The sequence below is a fragment of the Oncorhynchus nerka genome, linkage group LG10, assembly GCF_034236695.1.
Source record: "Oncorhynchus nerka isolate Pitt River linkage group LG10, Oner_Uvic_2.0, whole genome shotgun sequence".
Classification (NCBI taxonomy): domain Eukaryota; kingdom Metazoa; phylum Chordata; class Actinopteri; order Salmoniformes; family Salmonidae; genus Oncorhynchus; species Oncorhynchus nerka.
The window spans coordinates 42,992,585-43,016,145 of record NC_088405.1 but is presented as its reverse complement, the minus strand read 5'-3'; the positions used below and the strand labels follow the sequence as shown (position 1 = coordinate 43,016,145).

General features: G+C 41.3%; 1 protein-coding gene and 1 long non-coding RNA gene across 6 annotated transcripts in view; both read left to right on the top strand.

Annotated features, from left to right (window-relative positions):
• Positions 1-4,761: 4,761 nt before the first annotated feature.
• LOC115135349 (stromal cell-derived factor 1-like) overlaps positions 4,762-23,561 on the top strand; it is a 30,308-nt gene continuing 11,508 nt past the window's right edge. Inside the window, exons 1-3 of the mRNA XM_029669969.2 lie at positions 4,762-4,905; positions 11,818-11,935; positions 12,789-12,872. Coding sequence (XP_029525829.1) covers positions 4,839-4,905; positions 11,818-11,935; positions 12,789-12,872 — 269 coding nt within the window. The 5' untranslated portion in view covers positions 4,762-4,838. The remainder of the gene's footprint in view (positions 4,906-11,817; positions 11,936-12,788; positions 12,873-23,561) is intronic.
• Positions 12,879-22,894, top strand: LOC115135350 (uncharacterized). Of its 5 annotated transcripts, none has more exons than XR_010464867.1 (7): positions 12,879-18,110; positions 18,384-18,441; positions 19,024-19,107; positions 19,268-19,329; positions 19,516-22,043; positions 22,181-22,310; positions 22,537-22,894. It is a non-coding gene; the product is annotated as an uncharacterized LOC115135350 (long non-coding RNA). The 5 variants fall into 5 exon arrangements; XR_003864487.2 differs by having other exon boundaries at positions 12,879-18,441; positions 19,516-19,604; positions 21,980-22,043; XR_010464868.1 differs by having other exon boundaries at positions 12,879-18,441; positions 19,024-19,095.

The following is a 23,561-nucleotide window of genomic DNA, read 5'->3' as shown; positions in this document are numbered from 1 at the left end:
AACTAACAATTCCAAAACTACTGTATTATACACAGTGTAAGGGGATAAAGAATATGTACATAAGGATATATGAATGAGTGATGGTACAGAGCAGCATAGGCAAGATACAGTAGATGGTATCGAGTACAGTATATACATATGAGATGAGTATGTAAACAAAGTGGCATAGTTAAAGTGGCTAGTGATACATGTATTACATAAGGATGCAGTCGATGATATAGAGTACAGTATATACGTATGCATTAGACAATGCCAGCGTGATTTCCTGGCATCGGGTCGGGTATCCACCCACTCTGCCCAGAGAGGCGATGACATTTCACTTTCTTCTGCTATAAAATACATTTTACCAAGACAAATATGATTCTTCAAGTTCTGAATCGGTAACATATCATACACATTATATCAAAAAATTCTGAATTTCGTAATCTAATACATCCAATAATAATGACAGAGTTTAGTGAACAGAGCGGTGCCGCTTTCTCGCACGACTTTTGAGGATTTTACATGTTGTAGCGGCCTTCTGCAAAGTTGTTTCCGCAGGTCGCAAAAACCAAAACTAAAATGACATGAGCTGAGCTGAGTTAAATTTAAAATACTTTGAAAATAAAAATATTGCGGTATGCACAGTGCTCTGTTGACATTTCACATAGATACACTTGTATTTGTGGAAAAGTCTTCGAAAAAGGACAGGACTTTCGCATGACTATGAATAGCGTATACTAAAATATGGAAATACTACATCTCAAAATCGATATCTATCTTACCTCAATATTGTCTTACGTCCTCCAGATATTTGGACAAAATATCTAATTGCGAATGTTTGTCCAGATATTGCAATTGCGATTAGGAATTGCGATTTTCAAAACTTAATTCCACCAGACATGGTGAAAGATGAGTTCAACAGTGAGCATGTCAGTTAGCCTTTATTCTCTCACAGAATCCAGATTAGCTGACGTAATGCTATTTTCCTGATTTTTGAAGAAGAAAAAAATCTGTCCCTTTCTCTCTTTTAGTCATCCTAATGTTGGCCATACTACAAGTGTAAAAACTCCAATAACTTTTGAACAGATTATGATAGAGACATGAGGTTTGGACCATTTGTTTTCGTAGAGGAGTATCAACACCCACTGGTCAAAATATGCATTTTGTATTAGACACCCTACTGAATGTTTTGCTTTGGGAAGTATTATACCTCTAGTTACAGCACAGAAAGAATGCTCTGTAACAATTGAGTTAGGAGACAGTGCCAAAGTTGATAACGTAACCTATACCAAATATATTTAAACAGAAGTCCATTCACCTTTAGGATTACACTAAATTCTAATTGCTTGGAAGATGTTGAAAGATTTAGATGTGCCATTGGGAAATGTTTTCATATTTCCTCCTCATAATTTAATGAACATGTCAAGGTTTTAGAGTTCAAAACCAGCTGCATTGGGTTGAGTGGAATGTGTTAGCTTAGTTTAGCTTAGTGTGTGTGTGTTAGAGGTCGACAGATTATGATTTTTCAACGATTATTGGAGGACCAAAAAAGCCGATACCGATTAATCGGACGATTTTATAATTTATTTATTTGTAATAATGACAATTACAACAATAATGAATGAACAATTATTTTAACTTAATATAATACATCAATAAAATCAATTTAACCTCAAGTAAATAATGAAACATGTTCAATTTGGTTTAAATAATGCAAAAACAAAGTGTTGGAGAAGAAAGTAAAAGTGCAATATGTGCTATGTAAGAAAGCTAATGTTTCAGTTCCTTGCTCAGAACATATGAAAGTTGGTGGTTCCTTTTAACATGAGTGTTCAATATTCCCAGGTAAGAAGTTTTAGGTTGTAGTTATTATAGGAATTATAGGACTATTTGCCTCTATACTATTTGTATTTCATTAGTCTTTGACTATTGGATGTTCTTATAGGCACTTTAGTATCGACAGTGTAACAGTATAGCTTCCGTCCCTCTCCTCGCTCCTCCCTGGGCTCGAATCAGCAACACAACGACAACAGCCACCATCGAAGCAGCGTTACCCATGCAGAGCAAGGGGAACAACTACTAGAAGGCTCAGAGCGAGTGACGTTTGAAACGCTATTAGCGCGCTCTAACTAGCTAGCCATTTCACCTCGGTTACACCAGCCTCATCTCGGGAGTTGATAGGCTTGAAGTCATAAACAGCGCAATGCTTGATGCACAACAAAGAGCTGGTGGCAAAACGCACGAAAGTGCTGTTTGAATGAATGTTTACACGCCTGCTTCTGCCTACTACCGCTCAGTCAGATATTTAGATACTTGTATGCTTGTATGCTTAGTCAGATTTTATGCAACGCAGGACATGCTAGATAATATCTAGTAATATCATCAACCATGTGTAGGAAACTAGTGATTATGATTGATTGTTTTTTAAAAAGATAAGTTTAATGCTAGCAACTTACCTTGGCTTACTGCATTCGCGTAACAGGCAGTCTCCTTGTGGAGTGCAACGAGAGAGATGCAGGTCATTATTGCGTTGTACTAGTTAACTGTAAGGTTGCAAGATTGGATCCCCGAGCTGACAAGGTGAAAATCTGTCGTTCTGCCCCTGAAGGAGACAGTTAACCCACCGTTCCTAGGCCATCATTGAAAATAAGAATGTGTTCTTAACTGACTTGCCTAGTTAAATAAAGGTATAATTTTTATTTAAAAAATAATAATTTATCGGCAAATCGGCACCCAAAAAAACAGATTTCTGATTGTTATGAAAACTTTAAATGGCCCTAATTAATCAGCCATTCCGATTAATCGGTCGACCTCCAGTGTTTGTGTGCGTAAATGTGTGTGCGTAAATGTACGTATTTGCTTAGAATGACAATACACGTTAATGTATTCAGAGAGAGACGTTAGGTCACTAGCAGACACTGGTCATCATATGATAAACACAGTCACTCCAAAGAGACACAACAACAGCCCATGGACTCAGGACAGATAATGGCAAGCCCCTATCTGACATCACAGAAGTGTTCAGGTCTAGTTAGAAGCCATCAATTGCTCCTCCAATGACTGTTTCATCAGTGGTCAGACATAAAAACTAAAAAGTGGTCAAACCACAAAGACATCACACACACTGCACCCACTGGCTTTCACACATACCACAGTCCCTCTTGCTCAGCTCTCACCTTTCCGTCTCCACTCAAAACTCATAGACAAATGCACATTAAATAGACATACTCTCTCTCCCATTCTCTCTCTCGCTCAGTGTCCATCTGTGTGAGATAAGTCAACATGAGAATGTGTGATATTGCTCTCTCTGTATTCAGATCTCAGTGTACACAGCACTCCATGGCCTCCCTGGTTCAATTTCACAGCCCCAAAAAATCTAGTGCCGATTCAGACAGGAAACCCGAGTATTGGCATCAGCTGATTTTGGAGCAATTAGATGAATCACTCTACCACTCATCATCACTCTTCATCACCATCATCATTCATCACTATTGCAGACTATTTAGTCAATCAGGTTCTGCACACACATTCCCTAATGGCTACAGTGCGCAAGCTATGCGCTGGTGTTCCTGGTGACATGATATTGCTGTGACATGCGCTACTCATCATGCATGTCTGTTTTCTGCTTCCCACCACCCACCCCAGCCTTCACCTGTTTGGTCTCTGCTTTAGTTTTGGTCAGGGGGATTTGTACAGTGTACCTTGCTCACTGCCTGTAGTTATGATGCACGAAAGAGCAGAGCCTAATGCCAAGACTAATGTATTGCATGTATTGTAATAGTTTTCTAATAAATGGTTAAACTAATACATAGTGTTTCCTTTCTGACCCTCCACACTCACACACACTCTCTCACACAGATCACACACACATACTGTACATACTGTTGTCTCCATGGTACCACTGAGAGTTCTGGGGTTAAGGGAACTCAAACACACAAATACATGTGCACGCACGCGCACACACACACACACACACACACACACACACACACACACACACACACACACACACACACAGGTGGGCTAAAGCCAAATGTCTGAAAGTGGACTTCACATCTGCATCCTGTTAAACTCACTAATAAAACACCTCCAAACACAACACAAGAAACACACACACACACATTCTCACCTCAACCCTAACTGGAAGTAGTTCCAGGCTGAGGTTGTTTAGGGATTGTTTAGGGATTCACTTAAACTGAGAATAGCCCAGATATTTCCTTTCTAACATGACCATGTGTTCTTTCTGTGGTTACTATATCTTCTCTGTCTATTCACTGGCACACGCGTTGTAATATAAGTCTGGGGCTTGGTGTGTTTTCCATCTCCATGTTTTGTCTGTTAGTTAAATTGGGGTGATGCAGGCCTCTGGGAGAAGTTAACTCACCGTGACCAAATACAAACGTGTACAAATGAATCCTGCCATTGCTCTGAACGCAGCGACCATATAAAAGTCAGAGCAGAATGCATAGCTAATTTATGAGTCACTTTTTTTAGTCTCTGTATCCCACTAGGCTTAACAAATGCACTGTCCCACTAAACACTATCAATTCCAGTTCCCAAAGTCAAAGATCCAGAATTTGCCATCATGCCACCAGCCTTAAGGCAGAGGAAGTTTGCCCAGATTTCCCGTACCACTTTGATTTAGATCCAGAGATCTAGAGGAAACTCGGTTTTCAGGGGGTCATATATCAAATCCACATTCATTTCCACTTAATTTGTTCATCGTCAGACACTCCCACTTTCCCGTTGTCCCCATTGCACCATACATAAATTCAACAATCCGACACACTCGCCCACTGTCACAGTGTGCTCTGGACTCTACACTGAACGGATTACCGGTATCGTTATCGTTCATCATGGATTTGAAAATCTTGGCGGTTATGTCTGTGCTTGCTGTGGCGACATACGTTCCTTTCGCACAAGGTAGGCTACTTTGGATGAGTTTAGCTATGATATATGTTATTCGTTATTCAAATAAAGTATTGTGTGGAGGTTTTCTATAGCCCCGCGGGGCGGTTCTGTGTGTGTCCATGTTCTGCGGCTGTTTTAGTGAGACGTGCAGCTGCTGATTTCTGCTAAATTTGTCACTCATAATAATAATAACAATACGTTGTTCAATCGGTCTGCCTAGTTTACACCATGCTTGAGCTACATCGAATTCGATAATGCATGTTATGGGGGTGTTCACAAACGCGCTTTGGTGATGAAATGTTCCTTATGTTATAAAATTCATTTTACATATACAAATATTGTTATTCGTGTTCTGAATAGTTCAGTGTGGTCTTTCTCCAACATTGCATTAACAGTGTATCCCAAAAAGTCGGATTTCGTAACCTATTACAACCGTGCAACTTTATTACAGCAACTTCTTACGTGTTGTGGTGGTTGTCTTCAAAGTTTCACGTGTCGCAAAAAAATCTAAATTAGCATGACATGAGCTGAACTAAATGTAAACGTCTTTGAAAATAAAAAGCTTGCTGTACGCTCAATGCTCCGTTGACATTTCACAGAGATATGCTTGTCTTTGTGGGAGATCTTCAAAAAAGAACAGGAATTTCGCATTAATATGAAATGCATATACTAAAATATGAAAATACTACATGTCATGTCTCAAAATCGATATCTATCTTGCCTCTATATTGTTTTATGTCCTGCGGATTCTAGAAAAAAATGACAAATTTAACAGGAAAGTAAGCCTGCCAAGTAGCCTTTATTCTCGCACAGCCTCCAGCTAGGGCTCCACGATTTGGACAAAATATGTAATTGCGATTTTTTTTGGCCAGATATTGCAATTGCGATTATGAATTGGGATTTTCAAAAACTTGGGTGAAAATGTTGTAATTCCTTCAGACAAGTGTCAGGGTAGAGAACATCACTTCTAAAATTAGATCATATGAATGAATACATGCTGTGCTAACTGAATACACAACCAAATTAAAACAATTATTTCTAACATTGTTATTGGCTACATATGATAATATATAGAATTATTACACTTACATCCTAACAAGCATACATTTTTAACTTGATCATCAAAATATAGAGTGCTATAAGCGCAGCAGTTGTTCATTAATGAATGAATAACATTATGAGTTCCCATTTCCTATTTTACCATTATGAGATCTTAAATAACCTAAGTTAATTATTTATTCAGGCAGCCATAGGCTGCAGATGCAATAGGAAGCTTATGATTGTGTAATTATGTGATTTCAATCATTATAATTGACATTTTAAGTCAAAGTGCCTTAAAAACATTTAACACGGAGCCTACCATTTTCAAGATGCAGCCTTGGAATCTGGTCCAGTTATTTAACGGGACATGTTTCAACTTCACCCTTCATTTTATTGTACATTGTTGGGATAGCTACTTGGGAGAAATATGTGCAAGATGGAATCTTGTATCTCCTGTCCAGCTTGTTTATCATTCTTTTGACGCCCTCTTTGCAGACTGTGTAATAAGGACCATATCTTTGGCTATGTGATAGGTATTAACCTCTGTGATTTCTAAATGTCTATCGGATGTTTCTCCCTACCTTACACTTGAAAACGCATTTGCAATCAATGCTTGTTTAAGGCAGGTGGTTGGTCCTGGCAGAGGGACTTTGCTGCTGTCTGGCGTTTTTTTTACATCATGCAATCTTCTTAATGTAGGGGTTAGTTATTCTTCTTCAAATGATTGAATACATTTGCCTCATGTTGCCTCTTGTTGTTACCACAAATTACATGCTGACCAGCGTGAGCATTGCAAAAATATGTTATTCAGTCATTGCACCCACACTGCTCCTGCACGTCAGCGTGTACATGCGCTAAAATCACTATTTGTGATGCTCGATGTGCCTCAAGTCCTGCCTCTCCCATCTCCTCATTGGTTTTTAGGAGCATATACCCATGTGCCATCTCATCATTGGTTTTTAGGAGCATATACCCATGTGCCATCTCCTCATTGGTTTTTAGGAGCATATACCTACATAGGTCATTGAAAGATGAACTGAGGTCCACACTCCAGTCGGTTGTGGTAATGCACCTTTTAAAGTTGGTTGCCAACCGCCATATAGTCCAAAGGAGAAAGAAGAAGTCTGAAGGAGGAGAGATTACTAGAAACAAACTCGGTTTACCCATTTATCTGTGGATTAATTGTCGGAGTAGAGGATCTTGTGCATTTCAGGTAAAATAACAACCCAATGTTTATATCCCAGGAGAAATTAGCTAGCAACAACAAGTTAGCTAGCTAAATGGCCATACATGTTTTATGCTTTTCGCCCTGTCCCCGAATTAATATAGTTGGTTTAGAGTTTGTTTTGATATTTTAACCTGCATGTCCTGATCTGTCTGATGTGAGTGGACAAAATGAACATGCGCGCGATGGCGCACACAGACAAACACGCTCGTGCGCCAATAATAAATGCAATTGCAAAAAGTCAGATAACTTTTATCTACAAAATTAACATGATTTACCAATTGGTCAAAATATGCATTTTTATTAGACACCCTAGCATGTATTTGATTTGTAGTGGCCCTAGCACTATTATTTTATTCCTGATCACATGGTGCAATTAATAATAGAATGTCAACTATTTTACGTTATTTATTACATCTAGTTTAAAATCATTGAAAGAGTGCTTCCGGTTAAACATGCTTTATTAGGATGATTCATTGGCTAGTTCCACATTCACTTTCAAATAGCATATGAAAATCATTTTATTTTCAAATAAACTGTTCAAATGAATTTATCTTTAGTGTCATATTCCCCATGAGCAGCAATAACAAGTAGCCTAGGCATTTATAAAGCATTTATAGTCTACTCGTTGTGCGTAAAGCAACACCACCAGGGCACGACAACTCCAGCAGTGCGTGCATGTGGATCTATTTATAAACATGGTTTCCATTGAGGATTTCCTACACTGGACCACCAATAATCTGCCAATTTCTTTCATGTAATTACATTAAGATATAAGCTATAGTCATAAAAATGAACAAGTTGATTTAAAAACCTGTGTTTAACCCTTTATTATGGTTGGTGTCTTGACGGATTTGTTTACAATCGTGTGGCATAAAAAGTGTCAGTTGTCGATATATTATATATTAAGCATTAATGGTTATATTTTACAATAACTCGAACCCTGTAAGAATCCTAGATCTAGCTGTCTGAGTTTTTTTTTTTGTACAGCGCTCTCAGAAATGCAGTGTAACTAAGTAACATTTCATGTCTCCTTATGTTATGGGTGGGAAAACAACCCTAATAAATGCGATTTCAAAATGGAATGCTTAAAAGCAAAAGAGTCACTTTACCTTGATGCTTAAAACCTAAATAAATACTGTTCTTAACGTGGTTCTTCAATAATTAGTGTAATACTTGTTGGATGCGCATTTGGTGTCCAGGTGATTAGTTACGCCGTGATATTTTCACACATCATTATCTGATCCAGGAAGGCTGAATGTCAGTCAAGTGACCAACAGCTGTTGTGATATCGCATGCGATGCATTACAGTCCAAGTGCTGGACAAAAAGGTGTTTGGATATATTGGCGTCTCATTCATTAATGCCGGTGAAGACAGTTGTGCCTAGCGAATATTATTCCAATTTTTTGTTATTTTTTACATTTGCTCAGCACATTTATTGCATTATTACCTACAGCCGAAAATAACTTTGGGATATTAGATCAGTCAATCAGTCACCAGCATTTCGACCAGAATTGAGATTGCCTTAAAATGTGGAGGTGTATGTTTCATGCTGACACCACGACATCTCTCAAGGAACTACACTGACCTTTGCGCAACCTGGAAACCGCATATCTGAGAATAAAATGTACGTATACACTGAGTCCGTGACAGAGTTAATTTAGAAAGTGCATAGAGGATGTTGTTCCCACTGTGATGATTGTAACTTAATCCTAACAGAAAACCATGGATAGATGGCAACATTCTCACAAAAAGGAATGAGCGAACTACAGCAAGTTGACTGGGAACATGAATGAGTACAAACAGTCCAGCTATGCCCTCGGTAAGGCAATCGAACAGGCAAAACGTCAGTAGAGAGACAGTGGAGTCACAATTCTTAAGCTCATACACGAGAAGTATGTGGCAGGGATTCCAGACAATAACAGATTCTAAACATTGCGGACACTGACGCCTTGCTCCCAGACAAGCTAAACACCTTCTTCGCCCATTTTGAGGAAAACACAGTGCCGCCGAAGCAGGCCACCGCCTGCGAGCACGAGGCCTGTGAGCTCTCGTTCTCCATGGCCAACCTGAGTAAGATATTTAAGCGTGTTAATTAACCCTCGCAAGGCTGCCGGCCCAGACGACATCCCTGGCCACGTCCTCAGATCATGTGCAGACCAGCTGGCTGGAGTGTTTGCGGTCATATTCTATCTCTCCCTATCCCAGTCTGCTGTCCCAACTTGCTTCAAGGTGTCCACCATTGTTCCTGTACCCAAGATAGCGAAGGTAATTTAACTAAAATCATGTCATCAAGAGGTGCTTTGAGAGGCTAGTTAAGGCTCATATCACCTCCACCTTACACAATACCCTAGACCCACTACAATCTGCATACCGCCTCAACAGATCCACGGATGACGCAATCACCATCACATTGCACACTGCCCTATACCATCTGGACAAGAGGAATACCTATGCAAGAATGCTGTTCATTAACTACAGCTTAACCTTCTCCATAGTGCCTTTCAAGCTCATCACTAAGCTCGGGGCCCTGGGTCTGAGCCCGCCCTTTGCAACTGGGTCCTGAACTTCCTGACGGGCCAACCCCAGGTGGTGAAGGTATGCAACAACACCTTCTCTACGCTGATCCGCAACAGGGCTCAGGCCCCTCCTGTACACCCTTGTTCACCCATGACTGCTTGAGTCACCAACTCAATCATCAAGTTTGCAGACGACACAACAGTGGTAGGCCTGATTACCAACAATGGCGAGACAGCCTACAGGAGTGGAGACGGTAAACGTCTGCAAATTCCTCAGTCCATCAGTGCAGCAATACCTAACAATACACACAAATCCAAAAAGAAAAGAATGAAAAAAATATAGAAATTTTAGAACGAGTAATGTCAGAGTCCAGAATATATATACACTGAATGTACTAAACATTAGGAACACGTTCTCTTTCCAAGACATAGACTGACCAAGTGAATCCAGGTGAAAGCTATGATCCCTTATTGATGTCACCTGTTAAATCCACTTCAATCAGCGTAGAGACAGGTTAAAGAAGGATGTTTAAGCCTTGAGACAATTGAGACATGGATTGTGTATGTATGCCATTCAGAGTGTAAATGGGCAAGACAAAATATTTAAGTGCCTTTGAACGGGGTATGGTAGTAGGTCCCAGGTGTACTAGTTTGAATGTGCCAAGAACTGCAACGCTGCTGGGTTTTTCACGCTCAACAGTTTCCTGTGTGTATCAAGAATGGTCCACCATCCAAAGGACATCCAGCCAACTTGACACAACTGTGGGATGCATTGGAGTCAACATGGGCCAGCATCCCTGTTCAACACTTTCGACACCTTGTAGAATTAATGCCCCAACTAATTGAGGCTGTACATATCTAACTCAACTACTCCAGTATCCCTGCACACAGTACATTTGGCTCTGACCATATATATAAGGTGCATTCGGAAACTATTCAGACCCCTTGAATTTCTCCACATTTTGTTACATTACAGCCTTATTCTAAAATGGATTAAATTGTTTTCCCACCCCGCATCAATATACACACAATAGCCCATAATGACAAAACAAAAACAGGTTTGTAGAAACCCCCCCCCCCCCCCCCCCAAATAAAAAGAACGGGGAAAAAACACATTTACGGGGGGTGACTTTTATAAAATATTCTACTTCTATGCAAATGTTATTGATCATTACAATAAAATAAGTTCCAAATGGAAAGGAAACTGTAGCTGTCATCTGTAGCCCCATGAAATCAGCCAAAATAAGCTCAATAAGTTCATGCATGCACACACCCCTATTTATTATACAATCACCTGTATTGTGAATAGGCCGAGGCTACATAGAGATGTACTTTTCTAATAAACGCTTACCATTGTTATTATGCAGTTAGATTGGTGAAAACAAAGTCAAATTGAAAATGTTAAAAAAATGATAATGTGATGATAATGAACTGTCTCAAATGATGCCCAATGATTATGATGCCCAAACTCAAATGATGCCCAACGATTAACCAGAGCAGTAGCTGAGTTTAAAGGCTTCCAAACTTGCAGTGAGCACAAGCCAAAACAGACCAAAGACATGGCAAATACTCAACCATTAAAGGTTTGAGACTTGCTGCCACTCCAATCTGTCCCCTGTACACATGTAATTGTGGGGACACTACCACTTATCAGTTAAATTGGTACAGCACTCTCACTCACGGGTGCAACAAATTGAGCCTCTTACAAGGCACATCTCAAAATATGTTAATGAGCCAGAAACAACAATACCGCCAGTAGTGGTTAAAAGGTTTTAGGAGCTCCATAAATACTGTAGAGTACTGTATTCAATTTGCTTTTAGTTTTATTGTATAACGCTGTAAAATGTAGTGCAATATATAGCATCAATTCTGTAAAACACATTTAAGGTATTTTACAGTGCATTCTACAGTGTTTTACTGTTGAAATTACCGAAAAGTCTTACAGTGTAGGATAATATCAATGTTGTTCCTGTTCTACTTGACAGTGGGGGCCTTGCTCCTCTCTGACAGTATTTTTCACTTGGCCTTGTGTTCTCTCCTGGTTTCTGACTAAATGAGGTGGGGTTTTCATGTTCTCCACTTGTCTCTTAATGATAATGTATATTATATTCATGTTCTCTGTTCTACCCCCTCTTCAGCTAAGCCCATCAGTATGATGGAGAGGTGCTGGTGTCGTTCTACAGTTAACACCGTCCCCCAGCGCAACATCCGAGAACTGAAGTTCCTACACACACCCAACTGCCCCTTCCAAGTGATGTGAGTACCTCGCCAACACAAACATGCACCGGTTATAGGCAAGATCATGCACTAAAAGGGGTGACAGGTCTCTCCTTCTGGTCGGACATTTCACACCATCAATCTCATGGAGCTGACAGCCAGTGAAAGGAGCTCCTGAGGCGCACACACACGCACGCACACACACACAAATACACACACACACTCTCGCTCTCTCTTCTCTCTCTCTCACACACACACACACACACTCTCTCTCTTCCACACACACACTCAATCGCTCTCTCTCTCTCTCTCTCTCTCTCTCACACACACACACACACACTCCCAGGACCTTTAAAAGTGGTGACAGGTCTCTCCTTCTTTTTTGGACATTCCACACCATCAATCCCATGGAGCTGACGGCCAGTGAACGGAGCCCCTGAGGGCACACACACACACACACACACACACACACACACACACACACACACACACACACACACTTCTGATAGCCTTCTCATTGTCTATTCTGTAAGCCATGGACACATAATTAGACACATCCATAGGAAGCGTATCGTGAAAAATAGTGTGTGTGGGGGTTGGGAATTGGATGCAGTTTTGTTTTCAACAGGAAAACATTAATAGCAGCTCTAAATAATTGGCCTGTCTTTCCTCTTACTCCTAACTGATAGGGTCTGATACTGCTCAACATTATGAGATCTGTGTGTGTGTGTGTGTGTGTGTGTGTGTGTGTGTGTGTGTGTGTGTGTGTATATATGTGCGTGATTAATTAGGTATTCCAGTGTGCTGGAATGGAACAGGGCACCAGAAGCTATCAATCTCATTCTTTCTTCTTTCTCAATTAATCTTATCCCTCTATTTTCTCTCTTTGCAGTGCCAAGCTGAAGAACCACAAGGAGGTGTGTATCAACCCCGAGACCAAGTGGCTGCAGCAGTACCTGAAGAATGCCCTCAACAAGTAAGGGACCCTTTAAGAGAATCTACAACCTAAAACACATTCATGTCTACACAGAAACACGGTATCATTCTCCTCAGAAAATGACATTTTCTCTATTCTCCACTTCATCAGGACATACAGTACAGTAGTAAAGTAGTACACGCTCAGGGCCAAATCTGAACTTGAGCTGCATGTGTGCATAACTTTTCATGAACGTCTGCCAGTGACATTCATAGGCTACATGATTTAGGGGAAAGTCAAGGTTATGCTTGCAGAAATTAAATGATAAGGATTAGCCTGGATCGCGCTACAAAAAAAGTGATACATTTTTATTTAACTAAATCAGATGGACTGGGCATATTCAGGATAGACTGAACACAGATGCAACATAACATTTATGGGTAGCACTTTAGTATACAGTGCTGAAATAAGAGTTTAACGTCCGGAAAGTACCAGGAAACAACAGCGAAGTAAATCAGAAACAACCAGGTAAGAACGTGGTAATTACTCATTAAAAGTTAGTTTGTTGCTGCTACATATTGATATAAAGAGGATGAATCCATTTGTATTTGTCACATGCGCACAATACAACAAGTGTAGACCTTACTGTGAAATGCTAACTTTACAAGTCGTTCACTTACATGTCGTCCAGTTAAGAGAAATAAGAGTTAAGAAAATATTAACTATATAAACTAAAGTGAAAAAAATAAAAAGTTACACAACAAATAACAATAACGAGGATATATCCAGGGGGTACCGGTACCAAGTCAATGTGCGGGGGTACAGGCTAGTCAAGGTAATTGAGGCAACATGTACATGTACAGTGCATTCGGAAAGTATTCAGACCCTTTGTCTTTTTCCACATTTTTTTATGTTAAAGCCTTATTCTAAAATGTATTAAATATTTTTCCCCCCCTCATGAGTCTACACACAATAGCCCATAATGACAAAGCAAAACAGATTTAGAGAGATTTTTAGAAATGTATAAAAAAAACACTGTAAATAACTTATTTACATAAGTATTCAGACCCTTTACTCAGTTATTTGTTGAAGCACCTTTGGTTGCAATTATAGCCTCGAGTCTTCTTGGGTATGACGCTACAAGCTTGGCAAACCTGTATTTGGGCAGTTTCTCCCGTTCTTCTCTGCAGAGTCTCTCAAGCTCTGTCAGGTTGGATGGGGAGCGTCGCTGCACAGGTATTTTCAGGTCTCTCCAGAGATGTTCTGTCGGGTTCATGTCCGGGCTCTGGTTGGGCCACTCAAGGACATTCAGAGACTTGTCCCGAAGCCACTCCTGCATAGTCTTGGCTGTGTGCTTAGGGTCATTGTCCTGTTGGAAGGTGAACCTTCACCCCAGTCTGAGGTCCTGAGAGATCTGGAGCAGGATTTCATCAAGGATCTCTCTGTTCTTTGCTCCTTTCATCTTTCCCTCGATTCCCTCCCAGTCCCTGCCGCTGAAAAACATCCCCACAGCACGATGCTGCCACCACCATGCTTTACCATAGGGATGGTGCCAGGTTTCCTTCAGATGTGATGCTTGCCATTCAGGCCAAAAAGTTCAATATTGGTTTCATCAGACCAGAGAGTCTCGTTTCTCATGGTCTGAGTCCTTGAGGTGCCTTTTGGCAAACTCCAAGCGGGCTGTCATGTTCCTTTTACTGATGAGTGGCTTCCGTCTGGCCACTCTACCATAGAAGCCAGATTGGTAGAGTACTGCAGAGATGGCTGTCCTTCTGGAAGGTTCTCCCATCTCCACAGAGGAACTCTAGAGCTCTGTCAGAGTGACCATTGGATTCTTGGTCAACTCCCTGACCAAGGCCCTTCTCGCCCGATTGCTCAGTCAGGCCAGCTCTAGGAAGAGTCTTGGTGGTTCCAAACTTCTTACATTTAAGATTGATGGAGGCCTCTGTGTTCCTGGGGACCTTCAAGGATGCAGACATTTTTTGGTACCCTTCCCCAGATCTGTGCCTCTACACAATCTTATCTCGACGCTCTACTGACAAGTCCTTCGACCTCATGGCTTGGTTTTTGCTCTGACATGCACTGTCAACTGTGGGACCTTAAATAGACAGGTGTGTGCCTTTCCAAATCATGCCCAATCAATTGAGTTTACCACAGGTGGACTCAAGTTGTAGAAACATCTCAAGGATGATCAGTGGAAACAGGATGCACCTGGGCTCAATTTCGAGTCTCATAGCAAAGGGTCTGAATACTTTGTAAATAAGGTATTTCTGTTCCAACTTTAAAAAAAAAACTGTTTTCACTATCTAATTATGGGGTATTGTGTGTAGATTGATGAGGGGGAAATAAAATAAAAATATATATTTTAGAATCAGACTGAAATGTAACAAAATGTAGAAAAAGTCTACATTGAATACATGAATACTTTCCAAATGCACTGTAGGTAGGGGAACATTTACAATGCATAGATAATAAACAGTGAGTAGCAGCAGAATATAAAAAGTCTAGGTCAATGCTAATAGTCCAGGAAACCATTTGTTTAACATTTCAGCAGTCTTATGGTTTGGGGGTAGAAGCTGTTAAGGAACCTTTTGGAGCTAGACTTGGCGCTCTGGTAGTGCTTGCCATGCGGCAGCAGAGAGAACAGTCTATAACTAGGGTGTCTGGAGTCTTTGACAATTTTAGGGCCTTCTTTTGACACCTCCTGGTATAGAAGTCCTGGATGGCAGGAAGCTTGGTCCCGGTGATGTACCCTCTGTAACGCCTTGTGGTCTGCTGCCGAGCAGTTGCCATACCATGCAACCGGTCAGGATGCTCCCGATGGTGCAGCTGTAGAATGTTTTGAGGATCTGAGGACCCATGCCAAATCATTTTCAGTCTCCTGAGGGGGAATTGGCATTTTCGTGCCCTCTTCACGACTGTCTTGGTGTGTATGGACCATGATAGTGTTGTGACATGACTACCATTAATGTGTTGATGGCTATTTTATCAAATCAATTAACTGTGTTGAATTAATACATTATTAAATTAATCATGTAACAATGAACTCATTAGTAAGTTGGGGCACCATGGGAAAAGTTTGTTTTATGAGTTACTGATTCCCGAATTAACTCAAGAATATATTATAATATATCATTATCATACCAGTCATCCATTAATAAGTATTTCCTCATATCAGTCTCATTCTAACATTGCAAAATTCTTGGATATCTGCAGGAACCCGAGTCTAAATAAGGATTCAGAGATGCACAAATTGGTTTAATTATTTATTTACTAACTAAATGATCACACAGACATACACAAACAGTATAGGTTGAATTGATTTCTAACATAATGCAATGAAAAGTCCCTAGTGGACTAACTCGATATGATGGCTTGTTACACCGTGAAAGGGGTGGGGACAGAAAGAGTGGGAGAGACAGAGAGTTGGAAAAATATGCTCATGGGAATGTGAATACATTTCACATTAATGACTGCTCATTCGAAAATAATTGCAATGTATATATGTATGCTTGTATGGTTTTGTCGTTGCTCTCTGTTGACATCGCCCGGTCCGTCTATGGGGAGTCGTTCGACAGAAGTCTCTGGTTTGTTCACCAGAGGTAACAATGTCTTTTGTAGTTGTAGTAGGCTTTCTTTGTCTCTGAGTGTTCGTTAGACTGTATCCTTCAGATATACACACACGGTGGTCTTTGGGTTGAGTTTACTAGACAAACAGTACTTAAACAGCTGCAGACTGAATGTTCCGATGTAAGTCTTTATTTTCTTCACTCGCGTGGAGAGTTTCTAAACATTTCGTAACGTTCAGCTCACGCTGTTGGTCACGCTGGTCTATATTTAAATTGCAACCATTTCAACGTTTTCAGCCCGCGCTGCACGTATATTGGTCTTGTAATTTTTAACCATTTCAACGTGTAGCCAACGCTCCATGCTTTCTGGTCTGTATGTTAATTCTTCAGCAAGTCCTTTTAAGCACTCGCCTTGGAGGGCGGTTCCATCATGTTGCCATAATGTTGCCACAAAATCACATTTAATCTTTTCACAAATAGTTTCATATTTAATCATATAAAGTTGGTGAAGACGAATGTTCTGAATGGACTCTAAAATTGGAGTGGAGGATACATGTGTGAATGATAAGGAATCGCTTCTAGTTGGGATGCTTTTGTTGAGTAAGGGTGCATATGTGGGAGACCTGTTTGAGGTGTCGAAAATGGTGAAGTGTGCACTGGGAAAAGTGGAGTTTGTCAGAGTGACCTGGAATTGTTTAATTTGGATTAATTGTATTTATGAAGAACAGAGATTGCCATGAGCCTTAAAATAATCTGGACAGGGCCTCCTGAGTGGTGCAGCGGTCTAAAGCACTGCATCGCAGTGCTAGAGGCGTCATTACAGACCCTGGTTCTGTGCCACAGCCAGCTGCGACCGGGAGACCCATGAGGCGACGCGCAATTGGCCCAGCGTCGTCCGGGTTAGGGGAGGGTTTGGCCGGCCGGCCGGGTTGTCCTTGTCCCACTGCTTTAGAGACTTCTGTGGCGGGTCGGACGCAAGCACGCTGACTTCAGTCGTCATTTGTACGGTGTTTCCTTCGACACATTGGTGCGACTGGCTTCCGGGTTAAGCGAGCAGTGTGTCAAGAAGCAGTGTGGCTTGGCAGGGCTATGTTTCGGAGGACGCATGGATCTTGACCTTCGCCTCTCCCGAGTCCGTACGGGAGTTTCAGCGATGGGACAAGACTGTCACTAGCAATTGGATATCACGAAATTGGGGAGAAAAAGGGGTAAAAACGTAAAATATATATATAACATCCGGACAATAGAAGTTTTGTGTTTTAAACTTCGGAGTAGATCACCCATCAAAGGAGTCATGTCAGGGGTGACGACGGATGTTCAGGTTCAATACCTGAAGAGAATTCCTAGTGTGGTTGGTGCCCGCCGTCAGACCCGCAGGGTGAATGGAGAAAAAGAAAAAGGTCTGTCGGCCCTGTTGTTTTTTTGGTAAAGAGCAAATACCTACGTATGTGAAGCTTAGTTTTGTAAGATACACTGGAAGAGCTTTCATCCCCAAACCATTGCAGTGTAAGAATTGTAAAGGATTTGGCAATGTTTCAAGTGTGTGCAGACGGACAGTTTAGTTTAGTTTAGTTTATTTATTTATTTTTGGAGTTTGCTAGTTTGTTCCATTTTTAGGAATCCTGTTTCCATCCCGCACGGTAGTTGGTGGGATGCACATTAAATTGCGCGATCACCATATACCATAGAAGAAGAAGAAATGTTTTGAGAAGAATAAACATTATGAAATGTGAGTATTATGTTTATTTATTCAACAAATTACATTAAAATGTTAATATTTCATATGATGGTTAAATTCAATCATTAGGACATAACGCAGAGTCAGGTCTCTAGCCAAGCTAGCTACCAGGTGATCTTGTCATTTTTACGCTATGAACAATTAATTGTATATTCAGAAATGTGTCAATTATATAGGAATGCACAGTTTTAAAATCCTGAATTGGTGATCTTGCTAGGCAGCTAGCTAATGACAAATCATATTTTTCAAACTGTTTTAATTCAGGGACGAAAGAGGACAATGTATTGACAGGACAAAACACTCTTTCCCGACTGGTGTGAGGGTAAGAAATTGGAAAATTATCTGATAAAAATAAGCAAGAAATGCTTTTAGTTGTGCTCCCACTTACTTGCTAGCTAGCCAAATCATTTGTTGTGCGTTGTTTGATTTATGTGCTGTTTTCTAGTCAATGATCATGCATGCCGTCTCTGTTTACTTCCTCTTGTCAGTTTCCTCCCTCTGTCTCATTTTCCACCATTGGGGTTAAAGGCAATGTTACAAGTTAAATAAAAGGCTAATTGTAAACATACTGTTAAGACTTTGATCTGTACAAATGATCAATTGACGCACAGGCTATGTTAGGACCATGGTTCAAAATAATCTAAAGAATAAATGGTAAACCAGGCTATATAGGCTACCTAAAGTAAGGCATTGTTATGAAGAATATGTTTTGAAGTATGAAATTAGGGGTTAACAAGTCAGGGTAACAAGCCCCAGCTGAGACAGGTCAGGTAGCCTGACAAGGGTTTGGCTGCTCTCTGCAAACACTGTCCCCTTTTCTATATGTACATGAACACGACCCCACTCTCTGTCTCTGTTCCAGTGTATCTATATTAACCCTGTCGTCTCTATGTCATGGTTCCAGTCTATCTACAGGTGACCAGGTGGACCTCTTCACCAGGCAGGCCTTCGCTGCAGTCTTACATCACCAGCAAAGGTCTCTGATGAGGTACTTTATGTATGGACAAAACACTTGGTATTCAATGATTGGGTCTTTACTGTATCATTACTGTATGAAGAATGTGTTGCACATGAATAGAATCATAGTGAGTATTATTGAAACATATATTATCATCTTATATTATAACAGTGTATTAACCCCCCCTCAGATTAAGATCGTGCTTCCAACCTGCCGCCTGGATATCTCAGCATCCACGAGGGCATCATCAAGGTAAGGGTAGGAGAGGGGAAGGTAGGACAGAGAAGGGACGGGAAGGGAATATAATAGAATTCTGAGTGATTCACATTTAAATGTCATCCATGTAAACCACTGCCTCCGACCAGTAATGGTCTCTACTCAGCCTCAATAAAGATTTAGCTGTTTTCCGGGTTCCTTAGATACTATGTTTTTATTCAGCATTCTGGTCCAGTGATTAAATGGGTTGATGGAGGGAAGCCATTATTAGGTGTCAACTCACCTGGTCCCTACTGAGTGTCTACACACAGGTCTGTACTACTCACCAAATCAGTAAGGGTGTGTCTGTGACAAATCAAATCAAATTGTATTTGTCACGTGCGCTGAATACAACAGGTGAAATGTTTACTTTACAAGCCCCTAACCAACAATGCAGTAAAAAAAATAGTAATAATAATAATAATAAGAAGAAATAAAAGTAACAAGTAATTAAAGAGCAGCAGTAAAATAACAATAGCGAGACTATATACAGCGGGGTACCTGTACAGAGTCAATGTGCGGGGGGCACCGGTTAGTCGAGGTAATATGTACATGTAGGTAGAGTTATTAAAGTGAGTATGCATCGATGATAACAACAGAGTAGCAGCGGTGTAAAAGAGGGAGGGCAATGCAAATAGTCTGGGTAGCAATTTGATTAGATGTTCAGGAGTCTTATGGCTTGGCAGTAGAAGCTGTTTAGAAGCCTCTTGGACCTAGACTTGGCGTTCCGGTACCGCTTCCCGTGCGGTAGCAGAGTGACCAGCCTATGACTAGGGTGGCTGGAGTCTTCACGACTGTCTTGGTGTGCTTGGACCATGTTAGTTTGTTGGTGATGTGGACACCAAGGAACTTCAAGCTCTCAACCTGTGCCACTACAGCCCCGTTGATGAGAATGGGGGCGTGCTTGGTCCTCTTTTTCCTGTAGTCCACAGAGAGGTTGTTGTCCTGACACAACACGGCCAGGTCTCTGACCTCCCTATAGGCTGTCTCGTCGTTGTCGGTGATCAGGCCTACCACTGTTGTGTCATTGGCAAACTTATTGATGGTGTTGGAGTCGTGCCTGGCCGTGCAGTTATGAGTGAACAGGGAATACAGGAGGGGACTGAGCACGCACCCCTGAGGGGCCCCTGTGTTGAGGATCAGCGTGGCGGATGTGTTGTTACCTACCCTTACCACCTGGGGGCGGCCTGTCAGGAAGTCCAGGATCCAGTTGCAGAGGGAGGAGTTTAGTCCCAGGGTCCTTAGCTTAGTGATGAGCTATGAAGGCACTATGGTGTTGAACACTGAGCTGATGTCAATGAATAGCATTCTCACAAAGGTGTTCCTTTTGTTCAGGTGGGAAAAGGAAGTATGGAGTAAAATAGAGATTGCATCATCTGTGGATCTGTTAGGGCGGTATGCAAATTGAGTGGGTCTAGGGTTTATGGGATAATGGTGTTGATGTGAGCCATGACCAACCAATGTGAGTGCTACGGGTCGATAGTCATTTAGGCAGGTTACCTTAGTGGTCTTGGGCACCGGGACTGTGGTGGTCTGCTTAAAACATGTTGGTATTCCAGACTCACAGGGAGAGGTTGAAAATGTCAGTGAAGACACTTGCCAGTTGGTCAGCACATGCTTGCAGTACACATCCTGGTAATCCGTCTGGCCCTACAGCCTTGTGGATGTTGACCTGTCTAAAGGTCTTCCTCACATTGGCTGCTGAGAGCGTGATCACATGGTCTTCCCGGAACAGCTGGTGCTCTCATGCATGTTTCAGTGTTATTTGCCTCGAAGCGAGCATAGACGTAGTTTAGCTTGTCTGGTAGGCTCGTGTTACTAGTTTGCAAGCCCTGCCACATTCAACGAGCGTCAGAGCCGTTGTAGTACGATTCGATCTTAGTCCTGTATTGATGCTTTTCCTTTTTGATGGTTCGTCGGAGGGCAAAGCAGGATTTCTTATAAGCTTCTGGGTTAGAGTCCCGCTCCTTGAATGAGGCAGCTCTAGCTCAGTGCGGATGTTGCCTGTAATCCATGGCTTCTGGTTGGGGTATTACGTACAGTCACTGTGGGGACAATGTCATCGATGCACTTATTGATGAAGCCAATGACTGATGTGGTGTACTCCTCAATGCCATTGGAGGAATCCCGGAATATATTCCAGTCAGTGCCAGCAAAACAGTCCAGCTTGGGGGGGGGGGGGAGGGGCAATGCAAATAGTCTGGGTAGCCATTTGATTAGACGTTCAGGAGTCTTATGGTTTGGGGGCTGTCTAGAAGCCTCTTGGATCTAGACTTGATGCTCCAGTACCGATTGCCGTGCGGTAGCAGGGAGAACAGTCTATGACTAGGGTGGCTGGAGTCTTTGACAATTTTTAGGGCCTTCCTCTGACACCGCCTGGTATAGAGGTCCTGGATGGCAGGAAGCTTGGCCCCGGTGATGTACTGGGCCATGCTCTCTACCCTCTGGAGTACCTTGAGGTCGGAGGCCGAGCAGTTGCCATACCAGGTAGTGATGTTTTTTTTATAAACCAGATTTGCTGTTCACTTGAGCAATATGAGATGGAAGAGTTCCATGCAATAATGGCTCTATATAATACTGTACACTTTCTTGATATTTTAAATAGGTTGAAAGCTAAGATTAATACTGGCTGTTCCTCTGTTTCCAGAGTGATGGTTCATATTGTAGCTCACGAGTAGGGACTGGAACATCACCTCAGGTCCTATGTGAAGGTACAGTACAATCTCTACACTAAACTAGCCATACACCTATAGACATATACCACCTCATCACTCGTAATGATCTCATATTTATCATTGAGAGCTTTTAAGTGACCGTGGCTCTCTCTGCCCCTGATGTGTCTCTCCAGTTTGTGTTCAAGCCAGAGCCGAACTCAGCCAGTGGGATCCCTAACCCTCAGAGTGTCCATGAGGAGCTGGCTAAAGCCATGACAGCCAACCTCAACCCCTCCACTTACTTCCTCACCAGCAACAAACTGCGTAAGGAACTCTGTTTTACTTTCTTTCTAGTATTATTTTTGATTATGCAGATTACAAGCATTTCGCTACACCCGCAATATCATCTGCTAAATATGTGTATGTGACCAATAACATTTTGATTTGATCAACTTGATTTGATTACAGTAAATCACTGCTGCCTTTGTTCCTTATGTGAGTGTGTGTGTTTAAGTTCATGTGTAAAGTGTGTCGTCCCTATTTGTTGCAGTACTCGTGGTACTTCGTAGAAGCCCTGGTGAAGTCTATGGCCCAGCATAGGACCCAGAGTGGTAAATTCAACCTGTCTAGCAAACCAAGTTTCTCTGCCTCCTTCCACCACACAGTAGAGAAAAATGCTGAGGCCTCACATCAACAAGAACTGCAAGGACAAACTGGACGCTTCCCGAAACGCCAACCACAGTCTGGCAGTCTTGGAGTGGCAGTCAAAAAAGTTGTTGGTTTCATTCAGAAAATTGCCACATTTAGTTCTATGGTAATGCTATTTTCTTGCTATGAGGACTGATGACTTATTGTATGCTACACGAAGCAAAATAAATACGTGCACCCTATACTATCAGGGTAGATTATTGGTGTTTCTTGTGCTATGTAGAAACTATTTGCTAGTAATTTAAATAATAAACAACTGTATTCTGTCCTATTAATGTAGTTCCGTTTAGGAAATTAGTATCTTCATTATTTATTATTGTAGTGTTAATCTATCTGTGAAAATCTGAAGAAAACAGAAACTAAGGTGAAAGTAATAGTAATTTACACAATAACAGGGAAACAGAGCATTGCTTTAGAATACAGTGTCAAGACCCCATAGGTACACTGAAGCTATGGGGAAACTGTACAGAAAGTAAGCTACACTGAAACAATGGTCATAGTAATTTACACGGTAACGGGAACAGGGCATTGCTTTAGAATACAGTGTCAAGGCCCCACAGGTACACTGATACTATGGGGAAACTATCCAGGAAGAAACAGTAAGGCACACAAACTGATGAAAGTAGTAAGGAATCTAATAGTAATTTACAGGGGAACAGAGCGTTGCTTTAGAATACAGTGTCTTGGTACACTGAAACAATATGGTGAAACTACGCCTACGCATGAAGTAACAAATAAGGTACATAATATGTACTTAAGTACAGTGCTGAAATAACTGTATAATGATCGGAAAGTAATCGGAAACAAGACAAAAGGCAGCTACAAGCAAAGACCTAAAAGGGACGTTTTTAGGATGGTCCACATAAA